This window comes from Entelurus aequoreus, linkage group LG06, assembly GCF_033978785.1.
Source record: "Entelurus aequoreus isolate RoL-2023_Sb linkage group LG06, RoL_Eaeq_v1.1, whole genome shotgun sequence".
NCBI lineage: Eukaryota > Metazoa > Chordata > Actinopteri > Syngnathiformes > Syngnathidae > Entelurus > Entelurus aequoreus.
The window spans coordinates 14,078,907-14,092,213 of record NC_084736.1 but is presented as its reverse complement, the minus strand read 5'-3'; the positions used below and the strand labels follow the sequence as shown (position 1 = coordinate 14,092,213).

The 13,307-nt window shown below is 38.0% G+C and overlaps 1 protein-coding gene across 1 annotated transcript in view; it reads right to left on the bottom strand.

The window, feature by feature from the left end:
* ezh1 (enhancer of zeste 1 polycomb repressive complex 2 subunit) overlaps nt 1-13,307 on the bottom strand; it is an 83,426-nt gene that overhangs the window by 45,131 nt on the left and 24,988 nt on the right. The window contains exons 11-12 of the mRNA XM_062050024.1: nt 3,937-4,151; nt 438-529 (exon numbers count right to left, since the gene is read on the bottom strand). Of these exons, the coding sequence (XP_061906008.1) occupies nt 438-529; nt 3,937-4,151 (307 nt within the window). The remainder of the gene's footprint in view (nt 1-437; nt 530-3,936; nt 4,152-13,307) is intronic.

The following is a 13,307-nucleotide window of genomic DNA, read 5'->3' as shown; positions in this document are numbered from 1 at the left end:
TACAGGCATCGTTTGGACACAATTAAGGTATGTCAAATCAACATTTACAAAGTCTTTAGTATATATATCTGCGGCTTATGGGCGGCTTAAATACTGGTGTGCTCTATAGCCCGTAAAGTGTGGTCATTAATTATTAATGAGAAGTATTAGTTGGCGTAATAATTGATTTTCTTTGTCACCTACCACAAAAAGCTAAGATGTGGATGATTGATTCAGCTAGTTTAGCATATATTCACTTACAATAGGTTAGTTTTAGCATCATTTTCGTACAAAATGTATCAAAATGGTGCACCTGCATCCTTCAGTATGCAGTCGCTCGCCCTAGGTAGAAGTTTGGACACCCCTGATCAAAACTGTTACATCATCTTTTTTTCCCTAAAAACAAAAAACTGTTTTTTGCATGTTGTTGCATTGGTGCATGGAAGAGTGTAGCTTACCTGTGTTTCCTCTTCTTCTTTTGCGGAGAGATGCCTCCATCCTCCAGCGGCACGCGATGGAGGAGGACCTCTTTTGCAGCAAACCCGTATACCTGGGACAAGTCAAAACACACATAGGATGTGGAAAGAAAAAAGAAGACTTACAGAAGGCTCCAACTCCACTTGCTGTATATATATATATATATATATATATATATATATATATATATATATATATATATATATATATATATATACATATATATATACATATATATATATATATATATATATATATATATATATATATATATATATATATATATATATATATATATATATATATATATATATATATATATATATATATATATATATATATATATATACACACACACACACATATATATATTAGGGCTGTGAATCTTTGGGTGTCCCACGATTCGATTCAATATCGATTCTTGGGGTCACGATTCGATTCAAAATCGATTTTTTTTCAATTCAACACAATTCTCGATTCAAAAACGATTTTTTTCCCGATTCAAAACGATTCTCTATTCATTCAATACATAGGATTTCAGCAGGATCTACCCCAGTCTGCTGACATGCAAGCAGAGTAGTAGATTTTTGTAAAAAGCTTTTATAATTGTAAAGGACAATGTTTTATCAACTGATTGCAATAATGTACATTTGTTTTAACTATTAAATGAACCAAAAATATGACTTATTTTATCTTTGTGAAAATATTGGACACAGTGTGTTGTCAAGCTTATGAGATGCGATGCAAGTGTAAGCCACTGTGACACTATTCATTTATTTTTATTTTTATAAATGTCTAATGATAATGTCAATGAGTTATTTTTAATCACTGCTATGTTGAAATTGTAACTAATATTGATACTGTTGTTGATAATATTCATTTTTGTTTCACTACTTTTGGTAGTGCACCTCCTGGTACCCTAGCACCTCCAAAACCCTCAAATCTAGACTCCAAACATCTCAGAACAAGCTAGTCAGGTTACTTCTAGACCTCCACCCCAGATCCCACCTCACTCCTACCCACTTCTCTAATGTGGGCTGGCTCAAGGTGGAGGACAGAGTTAAACAACTTGCACTGAGCCTAGTCTATAAAATCCGCTACACCTCCCTGATACCGAAGTACATGTCAAACTACTTCCTTAACGTAAATGACCGCCATAACCACAACACCAGGGGGAGCTCCACTAACCATGTTAAACCCAGATTACGAACTAACAAAGGTCTTAACTCATTCTCTTTCTATGCCACATCAATGTGGAATGCGCTCCCAACAGGTATAAAAGAAAGGGCATCTCTATCCTCCTTCAAAACCGCAATAAAAGTTCACCTCCAGGCAACTTCAACCCTAAACTAACACCCTCCCCGGATTGCTAATATTTAAATGTAAACAATCAAATTCAGATACTTTTTCTTATGCCTTCTGATCTCTCTCTCTCTCTCTCTCTCTCTCTCTCTCTCTCTCTCTCTCTCTATGTCCACTACTTGCTGTCCATATCCTACCCCCCCCACACCCCTGATTGTAAATAATGTAAATAATTCAATGTGATTATCTTGTGTGATGACTGTATTATGATGATAGTATATATGATAGTATATATCTGTATCATGAATCAATTTAAGTGGACCCCGAATTAAACAAGTTGAAAAACTTATTCGGGTGTTACCATTTAGTGGTCAATTGTACGGAATATGTACTGTACTGTGCAACCTACTAATAAAAGTCTCAATCAATCAATCAATCAATCAATGGTTTGTTCTGTGTGGTGTTTGTGTCTCCTCTCAATTGCTCTGTTTATTGCAGTTCTGAGTGTTGCTGGGTCGGGTTTGGTTTTGGAATTGGATTGCATTGTTATGGTATTGCTGTGTATTGTTTTGTTGGATTGATTAATTAAAATAAATAAATAAATAAATAAAAAAACTAATAATAATTAAAAAATAAAAAAATACTTAAAAAAAAAAATCAATTTTTTAAAAATGGGAATCGATTCTGAATCGCACAATGTGAGAATCGCGATTCAAATCGGATCAATTTTTTCCCACACCCCTACACACACACACACACACACACACACACACACACACACACACACACACACACACACACACACACACACACACACACACACACACACACACACACACACACACACACACACACACACCAGTGTTTCCCACACATTCATTTATTTGTGGCGGCCCGCCACGAAAGAATTACGTCCGCCACAAATAAAAAAAAAATTTTTATTTTTTTATTTTTTTTGTCCTGTCCAGCTTCTCAGGCAAATCATATAGTTGATGTAGATGCCCATATAGGCTGTTCAGATTTACTTTACAAAAGAGAAGTGTAGGATACTTCTCTTGTTGCCTTATTTGTATTTGACCACTACGGTTTTCTGTTTATTTGTTACTGACTGTGGCAGGACACCCCTGCCTCTGTTTCACTTTATGTTGCTGGTAAATAATATGGTTGTAGTAGTAGGCTAAAGTTAAATTATTTAGTATGCACTAATTAAAGGGGCAAAGCTTTAAGAGACATTTTAGCTTTTATATTTTATAAGATATATTTTTTGTAAGAACCACAATTAATAACTTATTGTTCAAATCTGTATATAAATATGTACATAAAGTGTTGTAATTATATTGTAAAATGGATGGATGGATGGACGTTTAAAACAAAACTGTTATTATTAATTAGTAAGTATACATTTTTTGAGCCTTTTTAGAGAAAATCATATCATTGTAGTACATTACGCAAATAACTCGATGATGTCATGTGACCACACCCATATCCACGCCCATAGCCAAGTCCCCACCGCCACAGGTATCTTGGCAGTTTATGGGAAACACTGCACACACACACACATATATATATATACGTGTATATATATATATACACACACACATATACACACATGTGATGTATATATATAACGTATATTCCGCTATACCCCAGTATTGAACACTGTATAACGGATAAACCACAGAAACCTTGACATATATATATATACACACACACACACACATGTATACACAGTGTCTTTAAAGTGTGCATTAATTTGCTAAAATAGGAACTTTTGCTGAGGCTACAAACAATTACTCATGTTTACGTTGTTTAAGTGGAAATCTGATTAATCTTACAAACTTTTCGATTTACGAACTGTGTTTAGGATCCAATTAAGCTTGTAAATCGAGGTTCCCCTGTACAGGTTTTAGTGCGCATTGCAGTTCTATCTGCTGGATGTGTTAAGTCACTGCCCCGCTGTTTATCTCCATTGCAAGTAGACTGCAACAGCGGAAATTGAAACTAAATTCCTTAGCCTACAGTTTTTAATATGATATGACAGTCAAGATGTGAGTAAAAATATCAGAAAGAGCTTTCAAGATGGTACAGTGTGCAGTTCTACAAACCAAAGCAAACACGTGTTGTTAAAATAACATCTCTTATCACCTAAAACCAAAATTATTATCTTGGAGCTTTCACCTCCTTGCAGTTCTTGGTGCCGATGAGGCGGGCGATGGAGCAGAAGTTGTTGAAGTAGGTGCCGTGCAGCACCCTGAAGAGAGACTCCTCCGCACCGCTCCACTCAGCCACACAGCACGTTGCCTGCTGCTGCTGCTGCTGCTGCTGCTGATGCTGAACACCTTCATCCTCGACTGGGCGCAGCTTGGTAGGAGTTTGACAACGTGAATTGCCCTCTGTAACACACACAAAAACACTTTACTACTATGGAGAAAATAAATCTAAAGAAGAAAAGAAACATGTCTCTTTTTTTTTTGTTTACTTTGAAATAAAAAAAAAAAATGTCTGAATGCGGTAATTATATGTATATCTTTATATTTCATACTTGTTATTTATGAATTAATATTATTATACTCATTATATCTTCGTATCTATTTATATAGTCTTCATATGTTATTTAGAAAAAATACACCTTGTATTACTATTTGGACAGCAATAACACATTTATTCCTTTTAAATGGCCTGTAGAGCAGTTGTGATTGTGCTCCATGTTGTCTGCCGAGCTATTGCACTTAGATGATGTCCGATAATGGCTTTTTTGCCGATATCCGATATTGTCCAACTCTTAATTACCGTTTCCGATATCAACCGATACCGATATATACAGTCGTGGAATTAACGCATTATTATGCCTAATTTTGATGTGATGCCCCGCTGGATGCATTAAACAATGTAACAAGGTTTTCCAAAATAAATCAACTTAAGTTATGGAAAAAAAGTGCCAACATGGCACTGCCATATTTATTATTGAAGTCACAAAGTGCATTATTTTTTTTAACATGCCTCAAAACAGCAGCTTGGAATTTGGGACATGCTCTCCCTGAGAGAGCATGAGGAGGTTGAGGTGGGCGGTGTTTAGGGGGGGGGGTATATTGTAGCGTCCCGGAAGAGTTAGTGCTGCAAGGGGTTCTGGGTATTTGTTCTGTTGTGTTACGGTGCGGATGTTCTCCCGAAATGTGTTTGTCATTCTTGTTTGGTGTGGGTTCACAGTGTGGCGCATATTTGTAACAGTGTTAAAGTTGTTTATACGCCTACCCTCAGTGTGACCTGTATGGCTGTTGACCAAGTATGCATGCATTCACTTGTGTGTGTGAAAAGCCGTAGATATCATGTGATTGGGCCGGCACGCCCCCAATATTGTTGTCTGAGTGGAAATCGGGAGATATCCGGGAGAATGGTTGCCCCGGGAGATTTACGGGAGGGCCACTGAAATTCGTGAGTCTCCCGGAAAAATCGGGAGGGTTGGCAAGTATGACTGGGAGACGCAACTGCTCTGTACTTCTCCCTACGTCCGTGTACCACTCCGTACAGCGGCGTTTTAAAAAGTCATCAATTTTACTTTTTGAAACCGATACCGATAACTTCCGATATTACATTTTAAAGCATTTATCGGCCGATAATATCGGCAGTCCGATATTATCGGACATCTCTACTATATACTATAAAATTCAGTGTCAAGAACGATCCAAAAATGCTTGGAGGGCTCAATTTAAATTATTATTATCATACTATTACAAACTGTAACAACATTTATAGGTCAACAAAGAGGGAAAGCATAATTAGCCCCTTTTAAGCAGTATTTACTGAGCCTGCTAAAAAGAACATTTCTTATCAGTTGAATATAAATCAGTTTTTTTATATAAAATCCCTTTTGGTCTTTTCCATATCTTTTTATAGCCTATAGTGCAGTTCTGCCGGTGCTCCATGAAGTCTGCCTAGCAACAAACAGACTTCACGTTAATGCTAGGGGTGTAACGGTACGTGTATTTGTATTGAACCGTTTCGGTTCGGTTCGGAGGTGTACCGAACGAGTTTCCACACGGACATATTAAGTAGCGTAACGCACGTTGTGTAAACAATGTACACCGAGGCACAACACACGGCATGCTAGCAGCTAACGGGCTACGATAGACTGACCATACGTCCTCTTTTCACCGGACATGTCCTCTTTTGCGGGGCTGTCAGGGCGGGGTATCTTAAATGCCTCAAATGTCCGGCATTTTGAGTTAGGGTTGCGTGTATTTTCAATGTACGTTCAGGGTTAAGAAGGGGTTAAAAACAAAACAAATTGTGCACGCAGCAGCATTGGTGAGGGAGGGGCAGAGACAGAGAGAGCGAGACAGTTATGATAAACGCGCATGCGTCGCCAAGCTCTGCTTTTTATCCATAGATTAATTTTTTATTATCTATAGCAGGGGTGTCAAAAGTGTGCCCCGGAGGCCATTTGCGGCCCACAGCTAATGTTTTAAAGGCCCACGGAACAATCTAAAAATACTTTTAAAATAAAGAAAAACATAACAAAAGTGAAATAAAAAAGCTTAAATGTAATTTAGAAAAAGTTGCAATGTTGACTAATAAAACAAAGCTGTTTTTTTTCTCTTTCAAACTGCCATTGCTCAAAACATAATATTGAATCAAAATAAATGTTACTATGAATTATTGACCTATCCAAGGTTCCGATTACTTCACATCAAATATTCCACTAAGAAAAATATTTTTGGTGGAAGATTTTGCAAATTTGGTAAATAAATAACCCCAAAATGTATATTTTGTTGTTTTCTTACTGTACCGAAAATGAACCGAATCATGACCTCTAAACTGAGGTACGTACCGAACCAACATTTTTGTGTACCATAACACCCCTAGTTAATGCACCTCCTAAAATTTGTATGTATTTTCTTCATTTAAAAAAAAATAAAAAAATCCATCCAGCCATTTTCTACCGCTTGTCCCTTTCGGGGTCGCGTGGGGTGCTGGAGCCCATCTCAGCTGCATTCGGAAATGAAAAAGATAAACCTTATTATTAGAGATGTCCGATAATATCGGACTGCCGGTATCGGCCGATAAATGCTTTAAAATGTAATATCGGAAATTATCGGTATCTGTTTCAAAAAGTAAAATGTATGACTTTTTAAAACGCCGCTGTACGGAGTGGTACACGGACGTAGGGAGAAGTACGGAGCGCCAATAAACCTTAAAGGCACTGCCTTTGCGTGCGGGTCCAATCACATAATATCTACGGCTTTTCACACACACAAGTGAATGCAAGGCATACTTGGTCAACAGCCATACAGGTCACACACACTGAGGGTTGCCGTATAAACAACTTTAACACTGTTACAAATATGCGCCACACTGTGAACCCACACCAAACAAGAATGACAAACACATTTCGGGAGAACATCCGCACCGTAACACAACATAAACACAACAGAACAAATACCCAGAACGCCTTGCAGCCCTAACTCTTCCGGGACGCTACAATATACACCCCCCGCTCCCCCCAACCCCGCCCACCTCAACCTCCTCATGCTCTCTCAGGGAGAGCATGTCCCAAATTCCAAGCTGCAAGTTTTGAGGCATGTTAAAAAAAATAATGCACTTTGTGACTTCAATAATAAATATGGCAGTGCCATGTTGGCACTTTTTTCCATAACTTGAGTTGATTTATTTTGGAAAACCTTGTTACATTGTTTAATGCATCCAGCGGGGCATCACAACAAAATTAGGCATAATAATGTGTTAATTCCACGACTGTATATATCGGTATCGGTTGATTTTGGAATCTGTAATTAAGAATTGGACAATATCGGCAAAAAAGTCATTATCGGACATCTCTACTTATTATAGAACTAACGTTTAATTGGACAGCAATAACAATTTTTTTTATGTGGCCGTAGCATCAAGTCTGCCTAGCAACTAATGCTGTTAGTACACCTGCTAAAATTAGAACAATCTTAATTTTGGCTGCAAAAAGAAAGAACAAACTCACATTAGCTTGCCATTGGGCATTGATTGCCCTTTTATTGTTAATATGATATATGAGGGCAGGTGCAGTACGGGCGTGCTCAATGAATACCACCTGGCAACGGGTGTCTACACTGTGCTATAAGAAAAATGTAATTCTAGGTTGTGTTGTAATGAATGAGGAGGCTTTTATGAGGTGTTTTTTGTGCAGGTGGACACGTCGATTCCAGCTAGGGCCACGATTTCATTAAAATGCGGTCAACACGCCAACAATTTGATTCATACTGCGGTGGAAAAAAAGCCAATTTAATGCGACGAAATGCTGCTGCTTTGATGCACGCTGTCACAAACACACACACACACAGTCAAGACTATTAGTTTTGTTTTGGAAACTCAACACTGACGTTCACACTCTCACAGCTCGAGGCGAGCCGGCCATGATGTTGCCTGGCAACAGGCAGAACGCAGCAATGCTGTAGCCGCGTGCTCTGTCACAGAGCATTTTTATTAATCTGCTCAACAATCTGTTCGTGTTTGCTCCTTCCCTCCCCTTTACGCACACTTTAACCCTAAACGCGCGAGAGCGGCTGCTGAGGCGCATGCGATTTCCCAAAATAAGAGACCACCGGTGAGACGATGATGAAGAAGTGGGCTCCCCCCTGCTGTTGCCCACATGAGCGTGTCAATAGCAATGAAAGGCGGAGAAGACGGGAAGGAACAAAAGTGTTTGTGTTGGGGCTGAGGCACTTTGGCTTTGTTTTGCTTGGACAGGACGTGGACAAATCTGACTTGAAGGCCGTCATCTCCTGCCAAACGTCCATCTTCTAAAAAGGCTTCTACCAGGAAGAGAGGGGAGGGCGAGGGGGGGTGGGGATTTAGGGTAAATGATGCTTCTTTCAGCCTCAGTCTGAATCACACTGCTATTAAAAGTCTACCATGGAAAAGCCTCCTAGCAAAACTGTAAATAAGGACTATTCAACTCAATTGTTCCGGGGGACATATTTTCACCAAACTAATGACTTCTCCCTTTAAAATTATTTTCATTGTGTTCATAATGTCAACACAAAGCTCTGTCATACTGTAAAGCTATTACCGTATTTTTCGGATTATAAATCGCAGTTTTTTTTATAGTTTGGCCGGGGGTGCGACTTATACTCAGGAGCAACTTATGTGTGAAATTATTAACACATTACCATAAAATATCAAATAATATTATTTAGCTCATTGACGTAAGAGAGTAGACGTATAAGATTTCATGGGATTTAGCGATTAGGAGTGACAGATTGTTTGGTAAACGTATAGCATGTTCTATATGTTATAGTTATTTGAATGACTCTTACCATAATATGTTACGTTAACACAGGGCCGGCCCGTGGCATAGGCCGTATAGGCAAATGCTAAGGGCGCCGTCCATCAGGGGGCGCCACGCCAGTGCCACAAATGTTGGAGGAAAAAAAAAAGTTGGTACTATTATTTCTAAATACATAAAATAATCACACGTTAATTAAAATGCAAAGTAAAGCCTATTTAATACAAATATTATTTGTTACAACATTACGATGCCCCTCCCCCGGCACGGTGCGCCCCCCTCCCTTCCCGTATCATGACTCTTTTTGGACGTCACCACATCAAAAAATCAACACAAGATGTCAAAACGGCCAAAACTGTCAGGTGACCAGGGAAGAAAAAAGAGAAAAGAAGAGGAGAAACGAGAAAAAGACAGAGGTAGCAGGTATAGGTAACGTTAGCCTACATGAAATTATTTGTCTGTTACAGAATGTGATAGTAACCTGGCTTTTTAGCATTAAGCTAATGTTACATGATTCGGCAATTGCTAATCAATAAATAGCTAGTTCTGCTTTAACGTCAGGTTAATATTGTGGAGGGGGCTAAATTGTTATGGAAAATAATAATGTAACGTTAGGTAATTACAGTACTCCCTGGTGTACAGTAATTTGTAAGTCATTCTAGTTAATGCAATATTAAAAAGCACAAATAGAGAACTCTGTAGGATCCCCTTTTTTTGTAATATAGTTGTTAAAGTCATACTGGTTTGACATCTTGTTTTGTGCAGTGCCTTATTTATACTGTATTTTTTATTTATTTTATGCAACTTGTTGACACGTTTTATTTTGTGTTTATGTATGTAAAAAATTTATTTCATATATTCATTTTTTATTTTTTGTATTCATTTATCCATCTTATACGTAAGAGACTAGACGTATAAGATTTCATGGGATTTAGCGATTAGGAGTGACAGATTGTTTGGTAAACGTATAGCATGTTCTATATGTTATAGTTATTTGAATGACTCTTACCATAATATGTTACGTTAACACAGGGCCGGCCCGTGGCATAGGCCGTATAGGCAAATGCTAAGGGCGCCGTCCATCAGGGGGCGCCACGCCAGTGCCACAAATGTTGGAGGGAAAAAAAAAAAAGAAAAAAAAGTTGGTACTATTATTTCTAAATACATAAAATAATCACATGTTAATTAAAATGCAAAGTAAAGCCTATTTAATAGAAATATTATTTGTTACAACATTACGATGACCCTCCCCCGGCACGGTGCGCCCCCCTCCCTTCCCGTATCATGACTCTTTTTGGACGTCACCACATCAAAAAATCAACACAAGATGTCAAAACGGCCAAAACTGTCAGGTGACCAGGGAAGAAAAAAGAGAAAAGAAGAGGGGAAACGAGAAAAAGACAGAGGTAGCAGGTATAGGTAACGTTAGCCTACATGAAATTATTTGTCTGTTACAGAATGTGATAGTAACCTGGCTTTTTAGCATTAAGCTAATGTTACATGATTCGGCAATTGCTAATCAATAAATAGCTAGTTCTGTTTTAACGTCGGGTTAATATTGTGGAGGGGGCTAAATTGTTATGGAAAATAATAATGTAACGTTAGGTAATTACAGTACTCCCTGGTGCACAGTAATTTGTAAGTCATTCTAGTTAATGCAATATTAAAAAGCACAAATAGAGAACTCTGTAGGATCCCCTTTTTTTGTAATATAGTTGTTAAAAGTCATACTGGTTTGATATCTTGTTTTGTGCAGTGCCTTATTTATATTGTATTTTTAATTTATTTTATGCAACTTGTTGACACGTTTTATTTTGTGTTTATGTATGTAAAAAATATTGTATTTCATGTATTCATTTTTTATTTTTTGTATTCATTTATTTATCCATATTTTTTTTTATCTTGTTAACTATTCTGATTGTTAATTTGCTTTCTTTAAGTAAAAAAAAAAAGGTCAAAGACAAAGGTATTCGGTTTCTTGTGAGTATATACACTTCACTGCCGATGTGGGGGGCGCCACCTAAAATCTTGCCTAGGGCGCCAGATTGGTTAGGGCCGGGCCTGCGTTAACATACCAGGCACGTTCTCAGTTGGTTATTTATGCGTCATATAACGTACACTTATTCAGCCTGTTGTTCACTATTCTTTATTTATTTTAAATTGTCTTTCAAATGTCTATTCTTGGTGTTGGGTTTTATCAAATAAATTTCCCCCAAAAATGCGACTTATACTCCAGTGCGACTTATATATGTTTTTTTCCTTCTTTATTATGCATTTTCGGCAGGTAAATGATAATAAATAAATGATAAATGGGTTATACTTGTCCGATATTATCGGAAATCCCTATAAATGGGTTATACTTGTATAGCGCTTTTCTACCTTCAAGGTACTCAAAGCACTTTGACAGTATTTCCACATTCACACACACATTCACACACTGATGCCGGGAGCTGCCATGCAAGGCGCTAACCAGCACCAATCAGGAGCAAGGGTGAAGTGTCTTGCCCAAGGACACAACGGACGTGACTAGGATGGTAGAAGGTGGGGATTGAACCCCAGTAACCAGCAACCCTCCGATTGCTGGCACGGCCACTCTACCAACTTCGCCACGTCAGGTGCGACTTATACTCCGAAAAATACGGTACATCACAAATAATATTCATAGTCATACATTAAAACAGAAACCCAATTTAGAGGCCTAATGCAGGGGTTGGGAACCTTTTTGGCTGAGAGAGCCTGAAAGCCAAATATTTTGAAATGTATTTCCGTGAGAGCCATATAATTTTTTTTAACACTGAATACAACTAAATGCGTGCATTTTTAAATAAGAGTATAATAAGTCTCTTATTCTTTTTAATAACATTGTTATTCTGAAGCTAACCAATAATAAATAAAGTACTTCTTACCATTAATGCGACTTCTTGATGATATGATACCAAGTACAAGAGCATATCTAGTCAATACTACTATGATTATATCGATATTTTTTGGCATCACAACATCCATCCATCCATCCATTTTCTACCGCTTGTCCCGTTCGGGGTCGCAGGGGTGCTGGAGCCTATCTCAGCTGCATTCGGGCGGTAGGCGGGGTACACCCTGGACGAGTCGCCACCTCATCGCAGGGCCAACACAGATAGACAGACAACATTCACACTCACATTCACACACTAGGGCCAATTTAGTGTTGCCAATCAACCTATCCCCAGGTGCATGTCTTTGGAGGTGGGAGGAAGCCAGAGTACCAGGAGGGAACCCACGGAATCACGGGGAGAACAGGAAAACTCCATACAGAAAGATCCCGAGCGCAGGATCGAACCCAGGACGTTCGTATTGTGAGGCAGACGCACTAACCCCTCTTCCACTGTGCATAGGGGTTAGTGCGGTTAGCACAACATCTTTTATTTTTAAAAAAAATTTATATTATGTTTATAAACTCAGGAAATATGTCCCTGGACACATGAGGACTTTGATCCAGTAACTACTTGGTATCGGATTGATACCCAAATTTGTGGTATCATCCAAAACTAATGTAAAGTATCAAACAACAGAAGAATAAGCGATTATTACATTTTAACAGAAGTGTAGATAGAACATGTTAATGAACAAGTAGATGAATAATTCATTTTCTACCATTTGTTCTTAATAATTTTGACAAAATAATAGAACGGAAAATGACACAATTTGTTACTGCATACGTCAGCAGACTAATTAGGAGCCTTTGTTTGTTTACTTACTACTAGAGATGTCCGATAATGGATTTTTTGGCGATATCCGATATTGTCCAACTCTTAATTACGGATTCCGATATCAACCGATACCGATATAAACAGTCGTGGAATGAACACATTATTATGCCTAATTTTGTTGTGATGCCCCGCTGGATGCATTAAACAATGTAACTTTACCATGAATTGATTAACGTGGACCCCGACTTAAACAAGTTGAAAAACTTATTCGGGTGTTACCATTTAGTGGTCAATTGTACGGAATATGTACTGTACTGTGCAATCCACTAATACAAGTTTCAATCAATCAATTAAAAACAAGGTTTTCCAAAATATGAGAACAACTTCAACTCCAGTTATGGAAAAAAGTGCCAACATGGCACTGCCATATTTATTATTGAAGTCACAAAGTGCATTATTTTTTTTAACATGCCTCAAAACAGCAGCTTGGAATTTGGGACATGCTCTCCCTGAGATAATCCTAATAGCCACTACAACTATGGGAAATACTTTGACTTTCACAAAGTGCATTATTATTATTATTATTT